Source organism: Condylura cristata, unplaced genomic scaffold (genome assembly GCF_000260355.1).
Source record: "Condylura cristata isolate star-nosed mole 26May11 unplaced genomic scaffold, ConCri1.0 scaffold00010, whole genome shotgun sequence".
Classification (NCBI taxonomy): domain Eukaryota; kingdom Metazoa; phylum Chordata; class Mammalia; order Eulipotyphla; family Talpidae; genus Condylura; species Condylura cristata.
The window spans coordinates 10,269,002-10,292,255 of record NW_004567111.1 but is presented as its reverse complement, the minus strand read 5'-3'; the positions used below and the strand labels follow the sequence as shown (position 1 = coordinate 10,292,255).

At 35.7% G+C, this 23,254-nt stretch overlaps 1 protein-coding gene across 1 annotated transcript in view; it reads left to right on the top strand.

The window, feature by feature from the left end:
• Positions 1–23,254, top strand: part of GPC5 (glypican 5) — a 1,027,138-nt gene that overhangs the window by 515,941 nt on the left and 487,943 nt on the right. Inside the window, exon 7 of the mRNA XM_004680070.2 lies at positions 14,937–15,093. Coding sequence (XP_004680127.1) covers positions 14,937–15,093 — 157 coding nt within the window. The remainder of the gene's footprint in view (positions 1–14,936; positions 15,094–23,254) is intronic.

The following is a 23,254-nucleotide window of genomic DNA, read 5'->3' as shown; positions in this document are numbered from 1 at the left end:
GATTGGGAGATAGTAATTAGAAGTGATGTGTTATACCACAAAAACATGGTCAGCCACATGTGTAAGAATTAAGTTAGAACATTATCTAACACTAGAAAAATATCAATTCAAAATCATTTGAATTAATCAATTCAAAATAACCTGAAACCATAAAAAATAAATAAAATTAAATAGGAAATTATGCCCCTTGGTGGCACTTATGGAAATGTCTTTGCAATTTCAACTCCAATGCAACAGAAACTATAGCAAAAGTAAATAAATTGGAATACATCAAACTAAATGTTCTGCACAGTGAAAGAAACCATGATCAAAATGAAAAGACATCCTACTACATGGAAAAAAATATTGCAAATCATATATCTGACAAGGGATTGATATTCTATAAAGAACTCAGAAATAGCATATAACTCAGAAATAGCAACAATCTGTCCCATTACAATTTGACTCAAAAAGAAGGTCAGAAAATTTAATTAGGCAATTCTCAAAGAAGAAAAATAAATGGATAATAGGCACATGAAATTTTGTTCATCATTTCATTACTAGGAAAGTACACATCAAAGCCACACAGAGATGCTGCTTCACACTTGGGAGAATGGCTAATACCTAGCAGATAACGAGGAAGTGTTAGAGCGTGGAAACGAGAAAACCCAAGTACACCATTGGTGGGGATGCCAGTTGGTGCCGCCATTAAGGAAATCAGTATGGAGATTTCTTAAACAATGAAATATAGGAGTTCTGCATGTTCCAGTGAACCTTTGTGTGTTTTCCTGGAGAATACAAAAATGTTGATTTGAACACATATATTTACCTGCATGTTCACTACAGAATTTTTCATGATAGCGAAAGATTGGAAACAATTCCATGTCCATGGACAGATGACAAGATAAAGATGTGATGTGGGTGTGTATATGCAATGGGATGCTACTGTGACACAAAAGTTAAAGAGAAAGAGAGAGATGAAATCCTGACATTTGCAGCAACATAAGTTAATCTAGAGGATACAATGCTTAGTGAAATAAGGCAGACCACCACAGACACATGCTGTATGATTTCACTCGTGTGGCACATAAAGAAACAAAAGGAATGCATGAAATAAGACAAAGTCAACCACAAGATCAAAGTAGTAGGTACAAAATGGGAAGGGAAAAGGAAAATGAGTACATTAGGTAAAAGGAGTGAAGATTGTATGGTGAAGGGTAGGATTAGATTTTTAGTGGTGAACATAAGGCACTAAATCAAGATGTTGATTTACATGGATTTACATCAGAAACCTATAGAGTGCTGTAAACCATTTTGAATTCAATGTAAAATTTCAAGATAAAAGAAACACCTTAGTTTTTCCAGCTAAGGAAAATTTATCGCAGTAGAACCATGAAACTGCAGACTGCAACGAAGTTTGCTGAACAACCTTTAAAATATTAGCATAAGGAGACATTTTGAAAATTCAAATCAGCTCTCTTATCTGTTATAGAAACTATATCTATATTAATAGATTTCCACACACAAAAAAAAATTCTAAGCACAGATGGACTAACTGTTCAATTCTTCCAAGAATTTAAGGTACAAGTATGTTCAATCTTACACACATTTAAGGTATAAGAGTTACTTAACACAAGCAGTCTTGGGAAATATATATGAAAGATATAAGACTTCTCAGTTTGTCGTGTGAAGGCAGAAAATATTTACACCAAAATTTGTTAGAGATATTAAAAGAAAATGGCTTATTGTGAATATTTACTATGAAATAGACCTGAGAAACAGGAGAGATTTAATGTGTTTTGGCATTTATATGTTAAAACAATTGTGTGACAATAAGATTGAGAGATATTCAAGAGTTTAACTTATTTAATGTTCTTAAATAATTGCAATGATAAAATTCCTAGTTAATGATTTTCTTAATAAGTCTAAAACACATATATCTAAGCAAATACTATAATCTCTGAGTATCCAACAAAGTGTGACATGTATTCCATTAAATTGGGAAAAGGAAATGTTTTATCTATACATGTTTTAGGAAAACTGGACAGTCACATGAAAAAGAACCTATTAGACCACTAGCTCACACTTGCACACACACACACACAAAAATTCAAAATGGCTTAAAGTCTTGTATGTATAATCTGCAACTATAAAATATTTAGAAAAAAACACAATTGATATACTCCTTGACATCAGCCTTCTAAATGTGTTTGGAGATTTAACTCCAAGAGCAAGAGAATCAAAAGCAAAAATATCACCATGGGGCAACATCAAATGAAAAATGGCTGTAGAACAAGGGAGATTCCACAAGAGTGGACAACTATGGACTCAGAGATCTTCACAATGAACATATCAACCAAGGAATAGGTATCTAAGGTGTTACTAATGTTGCATTACTATGATAGTGGTCACATGGGTACATTCTTGAAGTGGTTCAGTGGTGATTTATTTTTATTTGTTGTGCATAGAAGCATGGGGTGTAGGCCAGAGGTGGGGGTGAGAGGATTCCCCAGAGAAAGGGTGGAGAGCAGAACAGACAGATCTACTGAAATACACTGCTGAGGGGAGCAGCAGGCAACACAGGAGAGGCCTGCTGCACCATGCGGGTCACCTTCATGGTTGGGGTTGGAACTCAGGCCTTGTGATAGCAGCATAGTGATAACACTGAGACTTAACCCCTGGGCCTCCCAGGGTTTATGCAGTCTTTTAGTGTCTTTGAATTAGTTTGTAACGAGTTACCACAGATTGGGTGACTTAAAATAACAGAAGTGGGCCCTCCCTGGTGGCGCAGCGGGTTGAAGCACAGCACAAGGAAGCTAAAGCCACTTCCGCATGAGTTCGATTCCTGCCTGCCCCGGAGGTGACCACATGGCATGGCAGACCTCTCCTGATCCGCCTGCTGCTCCCCTCAGCAGTGTACTTTGTCGATCTGCCTGTTCTGTTCCCCACTCTGTCTCTGGTGAAGCCTCTCACCACCCCTGAGCCTCTGGCCTGTACCCCAGTTCTGTATACATAAATAAATCTTTAAAAAAAATAATAACAGAAGTGTATTATGTCACAGTTCTGGGGGGGGAGGGGTGAAGTCTGAAATTAAGGTGTTAGCAAGGTTGACCCATTTGAGGACAGTGAGAGACAGTCTGCTACATGCCCCTATCACTCCACTTCTGGGGGCTTGCTGGCAGTCACTGGCATTCTTCACTTGCAAGAGGAATCACATTAGCCCCCCACTTTCACATGCCATTCTCCTCATTTCTTCACACAGTCTCCACCTTGTGCATGCCTGTTTCTGTCTCCTTTTCTTGATGAAGCCAATCACCTGGAGTCAGAATTCACCCAGATGACCTGATTTTAATTTGGTTCCCACTCTCATTCCTAATTCTAAATAAAGTTACCTTGTGAGGGCTAAAACATGTATTTATGCAGAAATGCATAAGAAATATACATTGTAATTTAAAATCAAATGTATAAGAAATATACATTGTAATTTAAAATCAAATCCGAACACCAAATATAAAAGAAAAAAAGGACTAGAATGAAATGAATGTACAGGAGGGCTGAAGTAACGTCTTACATGAAATAAGACTTACCTAAATAAGTCTTAGGTAATATACACACTATCCCTGAACTAAATGTTAGAATGACTTGAAACATTAGAATTAAAAATTGTTGAGCTCTAAGATGTACTTTAATTTTAACTGATTGAACTTTTCAGCTGGACATGTAGTCTCAGTAATATTAAATGAGTTGTTTAAGGTTATATTTGTAAATTACAAGTTTGAAGATTGGACCTAGAATTCCAGTTAAGTATTAACATACCTCGTAGCCCAAGACAACCACATTTTTCCCCCATTTTTCATAAATTATTTCTAGAATATTTAGTAAAATCACATTTCCCTTAGTCCTCATTTGGCACATCTTTGTTCTTGTTTTTATAGTTTATGTAGAAAAAAGGTAGATTAAGGGAATTTCATTGCAAAGGTGAAATTCAGAATGACATTTGTGAAGATGTAACTCTTGTTACCATCTGGCATACACAAGGGTGCCATACTAAATGGGATCAGAATGCACTCCTTTTGGAAGTAAACCTTTAATAGACTGGGAAACTTTAGGGGAATCTTTCCTAGAATGTTTTAATGGAGCATTTGAGAATGAATTCTGCACAGCTGGCCAAAGAGGAAATAGAAATTAGTTGCCAAAGCCAGTTTGTAAATGAATTTGCAAGCCTTCACAATTCTTTCATCAGAGGTAATGGAAGTTCATTTGAATTAACAAATGAAATCTTCTGGGACAGGGAGCACTTACCCTGGCAATGGATCATGGTGAAAGTCTTCCTCCTTTGCCTCCTCCCAACCTACTGCCTTGCCTCTTTCTTCCTCTATGTTTTTCTTTTCTGTCTTTCCATCAAGACTTTCACAGATCCATGGTTAAGGGACAGTGATCACAACTCATCCAGCTGAATGACATAAACTTTGTGTTTTGGTTAGGGATACATTGAGATAATAAAAAGAAATGTCTAGATATAATCTTATTTAATAATGTATAATGATATTTCCGATATGTGGGGGTAGAATTTATATGGTCTTTTTGCCACTGTTGATAACTGAGAAGCTGATCCTGCCAATTCTGTGCTTTAAGACTGAACCAGGTTAAGAGAAATTCAGCTGGTTGAAATAAAGAGAGCCACTTTGTTGTTAACACGAGTCTAATTAGTATTACTTACATCATTAACTAGGAAAGGCATGTACTGTTTAAACTGTCTTTATAAGTGTCTTTATTAAGAGCTTTATTATTATTACTGAATAATATTGACTTGTCTAGTATTCATCTTCAATCCATCTGTTCATTTGTTTTTTTTTCAAGACCAGTGGAAGTTTAGTTTTGTTCCATTTCTGATTATGAAAATTCAGTTGTTTGTCCCATAATGCCAGGAGATGATATACATAAAAAGGCAAATGTCTTAGTATATTCTCAGCAGCAATTTAATTACTGTGATGCCTGTTCCAAACCTAGATGTTTCCCTGAGGTGACCAAGGTCATGAGCAATTGCATGTTTGTGGCAGATAGGTGTGTATTGATTGGTATGTGAGTGCATATTAATAGCAGTACATATAAAACTATTTCCCATACATATGAAGACTTAAAGAGTTACAGGCTTTTGGCATATTAAAAATCACCCCTCAGTGATAAACCACACTATGAATACTCTAAATTTACTCTTCTCCTAAGAAATGCGAGATAAAGAAGCTATTTCATATTTAAATGATTCTTATTTAATTTGAATCATAGACTAACCTATGTCAGCCCAAATACTGGGTGGTTTCTACCTTATTATATTTGTGGGTGATCCTATGTCCATGTGATATGCTGTGTCACCAGTAGGTGAACGTGTGATAATGATTTAGAAAAATAATAAGTTATCTTGGATGTATAACAGTGACATAAAGAAAACAACTCTTACCTTCTGTTTTTATTTTGGGAAATAGAATTGTTATATATCACGACCTGTAATAAAATTTGGCTTTGGAGAAATTCATATTGCACATATACTTATTCCTTTCCATAGGTTACATGTTTTATTTTACATAATCACATTCCTCTACTCCCCTGCTGCAGGCTCATTAAGCATAGCTTACTCATGAAATGTCCTTGTTTCTTCCCCTACCCCAGTCATTGGTCTTTTGTGTCTGTCCAGCTAATGGATGTTTTGATAGAAGCTCTGACATTAACTGTGGAATCGTGTTTTTTGCTTTCTCATTTTTTAGGTCCTTGTAGCGTTTTCACATAGATACTTCACAAGAGCCATTTAGACTTGATAGCAGCTGGCACACATACATCCTCTTCCCGACTCAAATTTTTCTGAGCTCTGTTTGATGTTGTGTTTCTGATACTATTTACATCTCATTTCTGCATTTACTCACTCACTTTTAGTTTTGAAAATTCAGAGCAGTACACACATCTGCTTATCTGCTCATTTTTGATATGATAACTCAAAAGATGACTCTGGTTATACTTTGAGTTGGAGTGAAGTGTCAGCTGCTGGAAGAGAGACACAAGAAGTTTTTGATGTGAACAAGAACAAGTGACTTCTTTGCAGTATTAATGGCCAGTGAATGAATGCAGTAAGCCTTTTCTAAGTTCAGTATTTTATTTACAAAATCACAAGGCTTTTATAAATTGCCAGACTGCATTGCATAAACCAAATGCCAACAGAACATGACCTTTCAAATTATGGGCACAACAGAAGCTGAGACAGACAGCTCAAACTTAAAGCAAACACTGACAAGAAATCCTACAGAAATGACTTCAGTGTCTGGTCAACTTAACATAACATGACATGTTATAAAATGTGTTCCGCTTTTTAGATAGAATAGTCTATAGAGATTTAAATGCTTTGGAGATTTAAATATAGAGCTTTGTGGTAGTTAGGTTATGTGGATAAAATATGTTCTAAATATGAAATACAATGGAAAGTTTGAGATAAGAAAAATTTTTTTAAAAGACAACTATTCATGTTAGTAAGAGGGGGGCGAGAATAGGGTATAATGAGTGGGGAAGATGGACGCTGAGTTGGAGGTTTAAGGAAAGGGAAGTTAAGTTGCAAAAGAAAAGATAGAATGTTAGGTGAAGAGAATTTTTAAGTTCTCATTTGAAATGTGTTATGGAGATACATATTAAAATATTTCATGAAGAATTTTGAATCTGAATTCCAATTGTAAAATGTTATAATCTTCCGCTATTTTCCTATTTCCTATATATTTTTTATGGGTTTTACTAAAACTGAATGAAGTAGCATAAACACAATAGCTCTAGAACGCACTTAAATTTATACACACGCACACATAATTGGATGCATTTATACATGAGTAATTTTGGTTCATATAATATATTCTTTAAGGATGCTTTATTAATGGTGAGACAATTATAGTTTTTTTCCATGTCATTCAGATTTTTGGTTTGAAATTTTTCTGTCAATCTTTTAATGTTCACCTAATCAATAGAATCAAATCAAAAGAGTAGATTTTAAGTCTGCTGTTGAACAGATGCTCATCAGTATATATAGAAAGACTAATATTTTTAAACACCCCTTTTCTTCTTTGCGTAAGAAGGTGATTCTGAAAGGATAAAGGGAGTGTCTGAGAGATGCATCATTATACATTCTCGAAGAACTTTTAGTTGTAGATTTTTTTGCGTGTGATGAGTATGGTCTCTTTCATAACAAACACACTTATGTGAGCCAGTTATAGCCCAACTTCCTGAAAGTGTTTCAAAGGCTATTACTACTGGGATATTACCAGACAGTTAGTAAAAAGAAAGTTGAGGCTATTGAGAGATTAATTCAGTAGTTGAAAGAAATACATTTGCCTTAGCGTCATCAGCTATTCTACACACCAAACTCATCCTCTAAGATAGCATCTGTAATGAGCTTCCTAAACCAATTAAACATAAGCAGGAAGCATCTGTCATCAAAAATGACTATTTTTAGCCAGTCAACTGACTGTATAAGCCACATGGCATTAAGAAAAATAGGAATACCCAACAAAGTTGTTGGTTTTTTTCACTCTGTTTTCACCTTGTTGGCTTCTGGATTTTATGGATTCAGTTTCTTGCACAGAACATTGTAAATGAGCATAGTGCTTTATAATATATAAAGTGCTTTCCCTTGCATTATTATCCAGTAGAATAAAATGATTTTTAATGGGCTTAAGTGATTTGCTTAAAGGCACAAATTAATGTGTGGCTTGGACTGAAAATCATGCCCTTTCCTCTGTTGTAATTGTTCTATAAATATGTATGTATCGATCGACTTCCTCTTCATGACAGAGAAATGTGTGCAAGTGCTCAAAATGCCATCATCTTTATGTCTGGGAAGGCTCAGAGAAAGTCAAAGTGGGATGAATATGAGAGAGATAGTTTTACTCCCAAATGGGTTTCCTTCTTTAAAAATAGAAATAGTATACAGGTTTCTCGCACATCCAAAGTACAACATTCCTATTGCATATGATTCAATAAATAATTATTTGTGTCTGGAAATACTATTGCCATTATCCTATCAGAAAATGTTTGAACATTCTAGACCCAAATAATCCACCAAATTATACCAAACAAGAGCTTTTCACTCTTGATAGCAGAGGAAACTTGTAGCAATATCAGTTTCTGTTGGCTATATTGAACAATACTCATATAGATAACAAGCCAGCCCTTGATACTTAAAACAGGCTAACACAGTTAGATAATTTAATCCAAATATATTCATGGAAAGTTTCAAACAGATATACTTCTCCTATTACACAGATGCAGAAAACATGGTCTTGGCGAAATAATGTTAAAATTGTTTGTGGCTTAAGTTTTGAAAAATTCTTAAAACTTGTTTTTTTATTTTTTATGACTTTATGCACTGGATTGTTGTGTATGTGCTGAAAATGAAGAGAAATCTGTTGCAGCATGTCACATAGTGTGTCAGCAGTTACATGACTGACTTTCATTCTTTGTAGAACTTGGTTTCATCATCAGTCTATAGAGTAGTTTTGCTTGTGTTGTCATTTCAGTGTGCACCTGTAGGTGCTGTTCTGTTTTGTAAAGAGATGTGGCAGAGACTCCTTGTCCTTGGAACCTGTGCATATTTTTCAAAAATGACTTAAGAGTGGGATATGAAATAGCACTTACCGTTGAGGGTGGAGTCATAGGAGCCTGGAGGTGTGAATTGCATGTTGTCTTATAAAGAGATTGTAAAGAGCTGATACCCACTAAAGGAACAGAGATAGATTTCATTACCTCAGACCTAAGTCATGGAGCTGAAATTCTTTCCCTTGTTTAGAAAAGAACTGAATTTTGCCTGAGTCAATTTTGAAATTATTCCTAAAGATTCATTTAAAAGTATAATCAGGGCCCTCTCTGGTGGCACAGCGGGTTAAAGCACAGCACTGAGAATCTAAAGCCGCTTCCACATGAGTTCGATTCCCGCCTGCCCCGGAGGTGACCACATGGTGTGGCAGACCTCTCCTGACCCGCCCGCTGCTCCCCTCAGCAGTGTACTTGGTCGATCTGCCTGTTCTGTTCCCTGTTCTGGTACCCCAGTTATGTATACATAAATAAATAAATCTTAAAAAAAAAAGTATAATCAGAATATTCCTTTTTATTCTAGTTTGTAGTAACGAGGGTGGCAACCTGAATATATTTGGAAAGTATTTCTTGGCATGATCTTTCAATGTCAAGTTTCTGTTCAAACAACTTAGATGTTCTCAAGAGGTCAACAATAGAGTTGTGTTAACTTATCTCTGATTATGGATTAAAAAGAAAATTAATTTAGCAAGATCATATAACTCAACCTTTATTCTGTTTCTATTTTCTAAAGCTCATATTTCTTTTATTTTATCTTGTTCCATATTTGTAAGTCCTAAATGTAAGGGAGGTCTAGAGTGAGTACTTATTAAAAACTAAGACTGGGTCTTCCCCTTTGATGTAAATATATAGAATTCAAAATTCATATGTGTGCCATACTTTGAGCTCATTTATGTCATTGAATGAATAAATGATTCAATCTGCTGGTCAATTGAGTATGACTTGAATTTATTATAGTACATCTTGTCCTCTGAAGATCTAAGTAAAAGTGAAAACAGTTTGGTCAATTAGATATAAAGAATTTTCAAGACAGATTAAGTTGGAGGAATTAATTTTAAATTTTAAATAAATGAAAATATATTTTTTTAACATCTGCAGACAAATTATAAACAAATAAATTCATGTAATGCCTGTAAGTAAAGCAAATTGCTTTATAATAGAATTTGACACAGGAGGATTGTGTTTCAACATAATTAAAAAACAAAAACAAAGCAACATATTATATAGCACCTTTACTGCAGGCCAAACTTTGACTTGTTTTGTTCCTAGGCCTCATTTCCAAAAGTATGTTCAAGGGGTATTAAGTGAGGGAAGGGGTAATTTGCTTATGTAAATTTGGAAAATGAGGCTATCTCAACCAAGATTACTCACTGTCACATCTGTACGAGCCTTTAGTTCATGGGGATCACGAAGGGGCTGTCACACGACCCTCCAAACATTTTACCACAGGAATCAGTGGTTTTGTCTGGAATTAGTCACAAAGAGCATTAAAGGCAGATAAATGAGATGGTAAAACTACTGGTGTGGGAGGGAATAACATGTTGGTAGTAGGTAGGAAACACTGATGCCTACCTGCAGTTTGGAATTGGGAAGAGAGTTTGGAATGTTACATGAATAGTGCAGATGACTGTTTCTATTTTGAGATACAAGGTAGTGTACCCAAGGGCTGCTTAGAGGTCAACTAAGGAGTTGCAAAGAATTGGAAATAAAGAGTTTCATTGTAATTTGTACACAGGTGAGAGCACAGTCAAAATGAGTTAACAGAAAGAGATGAAAAAGAAAGGACAGAAGATTTATACTATTAACAGAAACATTTGTCTTTATTTACTTGGAATTGGGAAACAAAGGATTAGTCCTAATGAGGTGGGATTTTTAATAGTGATCATACTGTGAAAAGCCTATTATTTTTGTTAATTAAAAACTTATTCAGAATTTTCACAAATTAAATCTTATAATAATTGTGCAAATGAAAATAAACACAGGTGGATGTGTAATGATTGGGGAGTAAGAACACAACATTCGTGAAAAACAGACAAGATATTGATTGATTCTGCCAGAGGGCGGTGAGATTGCTTGGGACCTGGGAACACGGATCGGCTGGGGCTATCCTTATATCTGGATAAATTGATCATAACAAACAGCAATTATGTCTTTAGCTCAGTGACTTGAAAAACAAAGACAGGAATTGTCAAGGGGCAAATAAACTGAAAAGTGGACAAAAAATTAGCGTGACCCATTTGAGGGTTAGAAAGTATATTCATTGTCTTTTGCTGCATAGCAAGCTGCCAACACCATTTAAACAACATCCATTGATTAACTCAGAGTGACACAGCTCAGAAGTGTGTCCATCTCCCTGCTCATTATCCTTTGCTCATCATCTTGTAAAGATACAGTGAAGTTGTCTATGGAAATATCTAAGTCTTCGGTAGAATTCAGTTGTGGGACTGACTACCTTATTCCTTGCTGACTCTAAGATGGTTTGTAGTTCAGTCTCTTGCCACAGGACTTCTGGCTGATCCCCTCCTCGCTTTCAAGTTTATATCTTCAAGGCCACCAGCAGGATCTCTCACCTCCTATTCCCACCCTCACCCCCAACTTCAGATGTCTCTCACTTCTGCTGCTAGCCAAAGAGAAAGAGAGATCTGTTTCTGGTTTCTAAGGAATTTATATGATTACATGAAGTCCATCCAGAACATCTCCCTTTTGATGAATTTAAAGTCAACAGATGAATAACTGCATTGGCAAAATTACCTTTTCTATGCAATACAATGAACGTGACAGTGACATTGTATGCATGCTCTCTGAGGTTAGAAATGGAAGACTTGGGTCCTCTTTTATAGTTCTAACCACCATAGTTCTAAGTATAGTTCTGTTTAATTAATTATCTTCCTTAAACTGTGAGTTCATGTGTTAGATGTTTCCTAGAGAATCACTGAGATGATGGAGAAATGTATAAGGCTGTGATAGCCAAGTGGTTAAGGCACTGGACTCAAGAACAGAAATGGAGAAGCCATAATCAAAGTTACCCTATTATTTTTATAAGTCACTATCAATATTTAAATCACTTTATGAAAATTACTTTATTGAATTATCTTCAACCAAAACCAAAAGTAGTTAAGTTTTGATTTTCATGTCTTGTTTTTCTATTTTCATTTCATAGTTCACATTCATTATATACCATCGCTGGTATTTAGGAGATTGCAACTTTGTGCTCGCAAAGGACCCAGTGAAATATTGTAATAATACTTAGGGAAATTAAAGGGAAATTATTGAAATAGTAAAAATGTTGTAGGGGCCCTCCCTGGTGGCGCAGCGGGTTGAGGCGCTGCACTGGGAGGCTGAAGCCACTTCCGCATGAGTTCGATCCTCGCCTGCCCGGAGGTGACCACATGGCGTGGCAGACCTCTCCTGACCCGCCCGCTGCTCCCCTCAGCAGTGTACTTCGTCGATCTGCCTGTTCTGCTCCCCACTCTGTCTCTGGTGAAGCCTCTCACCGCCCCTGAGCCTCTGACCTGTACCCCAGTTCTGTATGCACAAATAAATAAATCTTTAAAAAAAAATGTTGTAAAAGAATATATAGGTAAAAGAGAATAATACATCATCAGAGATTTTGACTTGTGTTGTACCCATCAGATGGTATTTTAAAAGATTTTGTCTAAGTCATTAAATTGAATTCTTTATCAAGTAATTATTTTGATTAATATGTTCTGGCAATATTGTCATAGAATATATAATAAAGTAGATAGAAATCAAAAACATTAATTTTAATGTGCCAACATCATGCAGAATATTTTGCAATTATTTTTTACACAATGAGAATAATGATTTGTGTATGTTATTGTTCTAATTTTGGATATTTTTTAACTTGCTGAGGTCTAATCTCTTATTGCTAGTGTGTGACAGTACCAGGATTCAAATCTAAGGATGTTGAGACCTCAGAGCCCAAACCCTTAAGTGATTATGTCAAGTAGCAAATGATAAACAACTTATACCATTTACATCACTTTATGAAAATTACTTTATTGAACAATATGTCCAATACATGTTGTTCCCTTTTACATGTCCTTCCCTTTTTCAGTATTTGATTTTTTTTTTAAGATTTATGAATACAGAACTGGGGTACAGGCCAGAGGTTCAGGGGTGGTGAGAGGATTCACCAGAGACAGAGTGGGGAACAGAACAGGCAGATCACGAAGCACACTGCTGAGGGGAGCAGCGGGCAGGTCAGGAGAGTTCTGAGGCACCATATGGATCACTTCCAGGGGTATCAAACTCATGCTGAAGTGGCTTTAGCTTCTTAGTTCTGTGCTTTAACTCACTGAGCCACCAGGGAGGGCCCCAGTGTTTGAATTTTTATATGCTTTCTTACATACCTATATCACCCCTGCAGGGATTAGCATACACATTAACATTTTTAACATGGTAAAGAAGCTTGAAGTTAGCATTTCCTAATTTTACTTGACTTTGGAAGAAATCTTCCTTTTACATCTACCATCTACTTACACATCTGAGGAAATCCTGATAGGAACCTACATTTTTGAGAAGATTTCAAAATTATTATTAGTGTGCTGCTGTAGTATAAGCATTTCATGTTTGCTAGGGAAAAAGAAGCTTTAAAGAATGTAATATTTTGGAATTTATTATCTCATTTTTTTTATTTTAAAAGCTTTTGAATTGTCAATTTCTACTTGCTTGCATAAGTGTCTTTTAAATGCTAAACATCTTGTAATTAGATTTTGTGTTTAATTATTGTCTGCTAATCAGAATTATTACTTAGAGGATATTTTAGAAATAACAATGTTAGGGGCCCTCCCTGGTGGTACCGTGGGTTGGAACACTGCACTGTGAAGCTAAGCCAAGCTGTAGCAGCTTCAGCAGGAGTTCAGTCCTGCCCCAGATGTGACCCACATGGCGCAGCAGACCTCTTCTCTCTCAACTGCTGCTCCCCATCAGCAGTGTATTTTGTCAATCTCAATCTGCCTTTTCTGCTCCCATTCTGTTTCTGGTGAATCCTCTCACCACCCCTGCACCAATGGCCTATACCCCATCTGTGCATAAATATATGTAAAAAAAAAAAAAAAAAAAGAACGACCCTAAAACTTTCATAAAGCACCCTGAAAATTTAATGCCCACTACATAGAGGTACATTTCTTTCATCACATAGCAGTACCCTCCAGTGCTAAAGCTTGGCCATATGTTCTCCAAAACTGCCTTAGAGAGGTGAATGTCACATATTGGTTCATTTACTCAGCCTTAGCTTTAAGTGAAATATTCTATTATTCATAACATTACCTTTTTGAAAATGAGTTCAGGCATTTCCAATATTATTCAAAAATATTACCAGCACTCCTGTGCTGTAGGGAGAAATGGTTATTCCATCTATTTTGCTCGTAAAAGTAAATGAAATACTTGAGAATCAAGAACCAAGAAGTTGGGTTAAATTTCTTGAGTGATTTTCAGAAATAGAAGTCAGATCTAAATCTTTTGTTCTAAGGTTTCCTTCTGTGCAATGTGTAATGGACTATCTATGTGAACTAAGAGAGTTTAGGTAAAGTTACAAATGTCTATGTCCAAAATCTAGAGGAGTTTTTTGGATGAATCTTTCAGAAAAAAAAAAAAAAAAGAACAAAAAAACAGTGTCCTACTTATTTTAGACTCTTGGTTTCTAAAACAGCACAATAGTATCAGCCAGTATGCTGGGAAGGGGGTTATCTTGTATTGGCATTAGGTTTAGCATGCTAAACTTTGTTCAGAAACAAAGGACTCTTTAGCCAAACTCCATGAGTACTTAGGCCTGGTTTCATTTGCTTTCCAAAGCCTTATCCAAAGCTTTCTCATAAAGCTAATACACACAATGCAGCTCTTTATGACTGAAGACATTGCCAATCATTTATTAGTATCTCAGTAGTTTTTTTTTTTAAAGATTTATTTATTTATGCATAAAGAACTCGGGTTCAGTCCAGAGGTGCAGGGGCGGTGAGCGAATTCACCAGAGAAGGAGTGGGGAGCAGAACAGGCCGACCTACGAAGTACACTGCTGAGGGGGAACAGCGGGCGGGTCAGGAGAGGTCTGCACTATGTGAATCACCTCCGGGTCGGGAATTGAACACTTGCTGAAGTGGCTTTAGCTTCTTAGTGCTGCGCTTTAAACCAATGCGCCACCAAGGAAGGGCCCATATTGCAGTAGTTTTATGTTTCCTGTAGACTGTCTTTGAAAAGATTTCTACACCAAAATAACAGCTCCACATAAGAAAATAGTTCCAATTTGGATCTGTGTTTTTGAACAGTATGCTCAGATGATTTGAATGTTCTACTAATAAAGGTTTGTGCACATTTAGCTGTTACAGGGGAGGTCACCCAGACCCGATAAGTGGGAACGTCAGGTGGGCAGCGGTGGCGGCCTGGTTGATCAAGTGAGTGGGGACTGTGACGATGAAGATGGTTGTGGCGGATCAGGAAGTGGAGAAGTTAAGAGAACACTGAAAATCACAGACTGTAAGTGTGTGATTCGAACACTACTATTTTATTAGATTTTCATTCTAGTCAAATTGCAAAAATATGATATGGTTTTTATGGTGAAAAACTACTGAATTTAACTTATGAACTTAATCTTCTGAAAAGCATTTGTTACTTCTTCACTCTGTTTGGATTGCATGGGCTTGAAACCATTTGCGGTATTGCTAGGCTACTTCCTACTCTAAAAGATGGAATGACCAAATAGTAACCAAAAAATAAAATCACTAATACATTTACTCTCCTTATATTCTCATACAATATGAGAAATAAAGGCTCTCTACTCTCCTTTGTTATGTACGTGCATTTGTTCACATGGACAAGAGAACCAAAGTGATCTACTGAGAATGAGATGTGAAAGTTGACATAGCCAGAGCAGCTGGCCTTCAGCTATCTGTTTATCGCAGGTCATACCAAAGGCGATGACTACATGAAGTAATCCCCTAGACCTGTGCCCTACTTGGTGAAGAGACTGATAATCTCCCTCTAAATCACAAGGGCTGCTTTGAACCTATTAGACATGCCCTTCCATGACTTTGGTGGGAGAAGCATTCATTTAATTTCCAGTTCTCTTGTAGTAGATTTAAAACACAACAAATATTTCAAGCGTCAATACCCCATTCCTTCTAGGATCTTATTTTATAAGCCAATAGAAGCCAAAAGAAGAACAAAATAAAAATGACAGTTAATATAAAGAAATATGCTTTTCGATTGCACACAACAATAAATCAAACATAAAAGGTGAATAGTTGAGACTTAGTGCACTGGAACAGTAGTTTAACAAAGGACTACAAATCTCCTTGCTATATTAATAGAATTTTCTAGTGAATATTAAATATCTTATGTTCTGATAGGAGCAGATAAGGATATGTATTCTTATCAGTATTAGCAGTTTATCAGGTTGGTTTTTCTTGTTTTCTATCTTTGATTGTTTAAGTCAACAAAAAAGAGGAATATGAAAAAGCAAATGTTTTCTTAAAGGATAATTTTATTCAAGGAATTATGAAACTTACCTATGTGAATAATATTCAGTAATCATTCTATCTTGAATGTTTATATATATATGTATATAAATACATATATGTTATAATTTCATTGACATTGGAATGTTAGCAGGATTTTGAGACATTACAAATATTATAAAAAGTATCTAAGTTGGAATTTCACCCATAAGTGTGTGAGTTTTTATGTGGAATTAGTATTTTATCAGGATTTTCACTCCCTACGTTATTTTTAAGCTCAAGAACTCATTAGGTATTATTAATAGGTATCTAGTTTGGTTTATTTCACAAGGCAAGCAGTGTCAACGTAGTCTATTCAACTAATCATAATTTTCCATGAAACTATACCTGTAAGGTGGCAGGAGTAAAATATTATTTCAAAACCGTATGTTCAGTTTGTACTGAAATGGATAGGCATAATACCAACAACTCGCCACCTGAATTGAGGAGATATAGGATATAGATGGCTTTCAGCCACTCCAGGCAAACATTTAAAAATCTGCATCTACTCTAAGTGGGTTGCCTATTATGTTTCTAAGAGTTCGTACCATTGCCTCTCAATTTTTAATAAGTGGTCAGGAAACCACTATGGATAACATGCTAAAATAGAGGACAGAGAAAGTTTCAAAGGGTAGGTCAGATTTCCATTTCTAGAAAGCACCATAGTATTTTGACTGTGTTTTGTTAGATTGATGTATTAGTTAAGCAAGTTAAGCCATAGCTGTAGATGGTCTTAATGACTTAAAAATAATGTGCTCTTGATAACTGACCAAGTTGTTATTTGTGTTAAGATGTATTTATAGAAATACCATTATATCTCTCTTACATTGATGTTTGTTTAAAAATATACATCAGTTATATTTAATCAAAAAATAGTTAATTAAAAATAGACATATATGTGTTTATCTACTTAGAGCTACATGTGGTTATAAGGAATAATACTAATATCCTTTAAATTTCATGTTTTTTTTTCCATTCGTGTAAATGTCAAGTTGATAAATATCTTATTAATCATCCCTTGAGTATATTTTCAGTTCCTATTTCTGGTCATGCTTATTTCAGGCGTCAGAGAGATAGATATGCTTCAGTGTACTGACTTTTACCTCCAAAATAGCAATGCTCCTTTTTGATACCATGTTGTTTTCATCACAATAGTATAAAATAATTCGACAAAATTTCAGCCTTTCAAACTATACTTACATCCCTTCTGTATACTACTATTAACAATAATGGCTATAGCTGATAAAAAGCCCATAATGAGTTGTTCACTGTTAGGAAAATGAAAATATTTCCCTGTTTCAGTAGAGTGGTTTAACAAATCCTGTAGGATAGCAACTTATTCTATATTTTGTTATATATAGAACACTTGGTCTTATTTATATAGATAAGGATATTTACTAATAACCTGGAACTGCAGCAAAGAAATAGCTTTGAACTTTAATTTGGCCTCATCTGTGATACTTCTGTCCTTTCAAAGAATAACTGATGAAGGTTGTAAATGCCAACAGAAAAAAAAAATGCAAGTTCTGTTCCTTTAGGCATGATGAACCAACTGACCTGCTTGCATTGTCACCTGGCTTTTCAACTATTCTTCTAGTGGCCCCACATTCTGATAGCTCAAAAGCTGCAAAACAAACCAGAATATTAGTAAAGACATGTTGTAGTAAAACTATTCCAGGTACAATTTTTAAAATTTGCAGTGACATTGCTTTCAATTCTTATTGATATTATAAATTAATAGCAAAAACTCTTTCAAAACATTCATGTGGCCCAGGATCTAGTTCATTTTGACAAGGTAATTCACAATAATCATCTCAGGTGAGATGAATTCAATCACAAGTTGATTCAGATGCCAGAGTTTCAAAATAGTAGGGTGATTTTAAGTTGCAAACTTCCCGAGATACTTAATCTCTAGTTATTGTCATATTCATCATCGGTCATAACGGCGTCATGTTGCATATTTAACAGTTTTAAATAATAACTTCATGTTAAAATTTACTATGCATTCAAATATCTTTGTCTCCATGCTCTTCTCAAAATGCCTTTGCAGATCAGTCATGATTATTTGCTCACCTAGTCGTGCATTCAGGGGAACAATGGCAGCTCTGATCCCTGTCCCTCCACAATGGCTTCTTGCCCCTCCATCCCCTCTGTCTTCGGAACAGTTATTTACCACTAGGTTCTTCTTATTTCATGGGTTACCCTTCCATGGGTTCTCAGTATTAATCGCAGTTTGTAAATATGTGAGGATTACAAGGTCCTATTCTTAAACTTTATGATCTTTATTCCCAACTGGTTCCTGTTTCACAAACTTACACAAAAGTAACAATATGGTGCCTACCACAAACAGCGATGGTGTGTTGTAAGCAATTCCCTATGTATTATCTTTTTCTTTTCATTTTTTATTTAGTTATTTTATTGATTTGCTTTAGGTTTTTGATTTTTTTAGCTAATAGATCTTATTTTTTAAAATATTTATTTACTTATGCATACAAGAACTGGGGTGTAGGCCAGAGGTGCACGCCCGAGTAAGAGGCTTTACCAGAGACATAATAGGGAGCAGAGCAGGCTGACTTACTGAAACACATTGCTGAGGGAAAGTCGGTGAGACAAGAGAGGTCTGCTGTGCCAGCTCCTTGACTGGGGATCAAACTCAGACTGTGGCAGTAATAACACTGAGACTTAACTCCTAGATCACCCTTGTGTAGTATTCAAATGAGATTAATTTAGAAGCAGAAGGCTAGTCTAAGGAATAAAGGTTGCTAAATCTTTGGTTGGTCTTCTATAACCTAACAGAAATAGAACTATTGTTTATGTTTTCTTATGAATTTGTCACTAAGTGGCTAACCTTAGGTTGATCTCTATCAAAGGCATCCCCCTCATCAGAGTTTTAACAGTCACCTTTAGAAGAGAATAGTGTCTTCCATGTGTCTAGTACAATGGAAATTACACTTTTTAATACTGAAAAATAAAGGTGGTTGCTTTATTTAGTAATGTGAGATTGTAGGGTAGATGAAAATCTTTGGCTTGTTCAAACTGACTTCTACCATCAATTGCTTTAACAAGACATGCGATTAGATGGAACACAAAAAAGTACTAGTGGTGTTTTATTTTAAAAATACAATTTCTTTTTACTTTCTCAATCTACTAATACTGTATTTATTTACAGTGTAAAACTTAATTGAAATGAGTTTATATTATCTGGTTGATGGTTACTTTCCAATATAAATATATCACACAAATAATGCAAACATCTAAGATTTGTTCACAGTAGTAGTATCTGCAAATAATATGTTAAAATATATTATATTCTTTCTAAAATTAAAGTTTCATCAAATTCTATTAAAGTAAAATATATTCAGCTTATTTTACAGATAGCCCATTAATAAATTATCCCAAATGTGAGGAAATGTGCTGAAAATAACTTATTCGTTTATCATGGGTTTACTTTATTCAGTTATATAAAAATAAATCATCTTTATAAGGTTACTTAGATGCAAACCTTTGTTATACAGTGAAAGTAGTCTTAAATAATGGCTGCATGCTTTGGTCTGTGTTTTTGCAAGTGCCTGATACTGAAGGATTATATAAAACCATGCACGATAAAAAAACCATAGAATAGTTCAGAAAGTAACACTTCTTTATTCTGTTTAATATTCAAAATAGTAAATACTTCAAAATTTGTCATCTACTCAAATTTTTGCACTACTGATGCAAATTATATACTAAAGAGGTATGAAATATATGCCTAAGGTAAATATATTTTAATTAATATAGGATCATGACTACTATTCTGATTATAAATTTCCATTTTGTTTTAAAGTAATTGAAAGTCATCCAGGCTGCTTGGTAGTTTGAGAACAAGATTGTATAATGGAAGTTTACATTTTATGCTCATGGATTTATATTATATAATGGAAATCAAAGAATTTTTCACTGTATTCGTAAGGAATGGTTTTCACTGCTTTGATTTATACCCAACTGAGGGAAGAAGGCAAGATGTACAAGGTGAAGCTTAAGAATCCTCCTTGCATACATTCCAAATTAACTGGCCGCTTTGAAAATTTCATAACCAACAATAGAGAACAATAAATAAGTTCAGGTCAGTTTTTTTAAGATTTTTTTTTATTTATGCATTCAGAACTGGAGTACAGGCCAGAGGTGCAGGGGCAGTGACAGGATTCAGCAGAGACAGAGCGGGGAGCAGAATAGGCAGATCAACGAAGTACACTGCTGAGGGGAGCCGTGGGGTGGGTCAGGAGATATCTGCTGCACCATGTGGGTCACCTCTAGGGCAGAGATCAAACACATGCTGAAGTGGCTTTAGCTTCTTAGTGCTGTGCTTTAACCCACTGAGCCACCAGGGAAGGCCCTGGTCATTTTTAATTACAAAAATGATTAAGAAATGAAGTAAAATGTAAAACTTGTGAACACATCATCAAATATACTTTATCATGATTTGCCCAAATCCTTGCAGAGACAATACAGTCAAAGACAAATGATCACATTCAGGACTAGTTTTTTTTTATATTATCTATTGCAAATAAACAGAATGGTCCTTGTTGAAATTGCTATATTATCCTTCAAGTTTAATTGATAAAATGCCTCATGTAAAACAAGTTGGGTATACTTTCAGCTCTCTAATGACTTCCATACCACTGGCTGTGTTGGAAGATTAATTTTCATAAAGCTTATTGACCAATTAAGTGCTCACTAAGCTCACTAAGTATAAATAATTAAAATAAATGATAGAGCATGGGATTTGGGCTCAGAGCCTCTCAAACAGTCATGTGTACAAATCACACAGGGCTTTTGTGAAAGGCGAAGAGTAACATGGGATTTACAGGTTGGGACTGTCCTTGTGCCCATTGTCACTGATGCATGGGCCATACCAGACAAGCAAAAACATCTATGTTTGTTTATTATAGTACTTATTTATTCGTATCTCAAAAATAAATTGTTTTTTCAAAGAGGCATGCCCCTGTCTAAAAATCAATCTCTATTCATTAATTAGTATTACCAGAAAATAGCACATAAACTGGAATATTGGGGGCTATATCAGTTACAACTTTCATCAGACTTATTTAATTTTTTGATATCCTTCTCAGCTTGGTTGATTTTCATTTTGGGTTTAAATTTAAATCTTTAGGCTTATTTTAAAAAAAAAAAGATTTAAGCATGCATGCATGCAAAAACTAGTATGCAGGCCATACTTATGGGAGAGAGAAAAGATTCACCAGAGGCAAAGTAGGAGCAGAAAAGATGGATCTACTGAAATACTCTGTTAAGTGGAGCAGCGGGTGAGACAGGAGAGGTCTGATGCACCATGTGGGGATCAAACTCTTGCTGCAGCAGCTGCAGATAGCTTCACAGTGCAGACACTAAGTCCCTTGCACCACAGGGAGGGCCTAAATCTTTAGGTTTAATATTAGGTTTAGATTTAGGCTTGATCTTAGGTTTCCTGGTGCTGGGTAGTATAGCAACATTTCCATTTCTTTTTAAGTTCTGAACCCTGGCCCTCCCTGGTGGCACAGTAGTTTAAAGCACAGCACTAAGAAGCTAAAATCCTCTTCATCATCAGTTCAATCCCCGCCCTGGAGGTGACCCACATGGCGTGGCAGACCTCTCCTGACCCACCTGCTAATGCTTCTCTCAGCAGTGTACTTTGTCAGTCTGCCTGTTCTGCTCCCACTCTGTCTCTGGTGAGGACTCTCATCTGCACCTCTGGCCTGTACCCCACTTCTGCATGCATAAATAAATTAATCTTAAAAAAAATCGGAAACCTCCAGTTTAGGCTTGTTTTAAGACTTGCAGTTTGAAATAGTGTCACTGATATCTTAGGAGAAATGTTTTGTGTTTATCATCTCCTCTCAATTGTGGTCAACACTGAAGAAATCTCTTGTACCAACCACTGTATAATATTACATGCAAACAAAGAATACAAAGAGATTATCCTAACTGGGCAACCGGGAAAACTCTCACAGAACATATGACTACAATATCTAAGAGACAGGCATTTGAGAGTATTGAGTCCTGGTATGATTTCCATAGGGAAAAGCTATCCTGGGTCCTTGTAAGGATTTAATGATATAACCCATAGACAACATGACAGAAATGCCCACCCCACCCATACCTAATGAAACAAAGACTTAAATAAAATAGGTAAAGATTTTCTCAGATGCTTCAGTGAGCTAGCCAGGAGTTCTTATATAATTAAGGGAAATCATAACAATAATATAGAGAGATAAAAGTAAAGGTAAAGAGAGAACTAGAGATAAAGTTATAGCTACACAATGGTTAAGGAGAAGAGTAAAATAAAATTTAATTAAGTCCCCACCCAGTACAGGACATAGAATATTTTCATAGTTCTGTATGCCCCTCTGAAAATGTCTCATTTCATTAATTACCATGATTATCAGTCATCTAAAAGTCATTCCGTTTGCTTTTTATTAGAGACTTAACCACTAGTGAATGCATTCATTAGCAATAAACTACTGAGTCTTATCCTTTACATAAGAAGAAACTGGCATTCTTTGTTGCTTCATGGTCTCTTTCATTCAGTAAACAAGTTTTTGAGAGCTATACTCACTCATTCAATCAGATAGTAAGTGCATTATCTCAGAGCATTGTCTCACAACAGAGCTGCCCAGTCCTTCTTGTCACTCCTTTATACAGATAAGGGAACTAAGACTCAGAGCAACCTAGGGGGTCATCTAATGCAAGTAAGGGCCAAGTGTGCCCTAGCCTATAATTCCCTACTGCAAGGTGTCTGCTTTTTTCCATTGCCCAAATGCCTACAGGCCAATGCAGAGACCTGCCAGTGAATGTAAAGCTTTGTTCTGAGTTCGTGTCAGCCCAGGGAAGACATGGGAAAGCCTGAAAGTCATGTCCTTCCCACTTGAACATGAAAAGAAGTATACTTTATTTATCAGAAGCAACCGATATTTTCTTTCCTCAAGAATGTATTAACAAGTTTTAAATAAGGATAGTAGAATGAACTCTACCCCTCAGATTTCAGTTTTGACGAAAAACTGTGAAAGAAACAATGGCTATGTCCTATGTCCAGAAGAGGTTAAAGTTAGATCTCAGTTCAGCAATACAAAAATCATACTCTAATTTATTCATGTTTGTATACATTTATC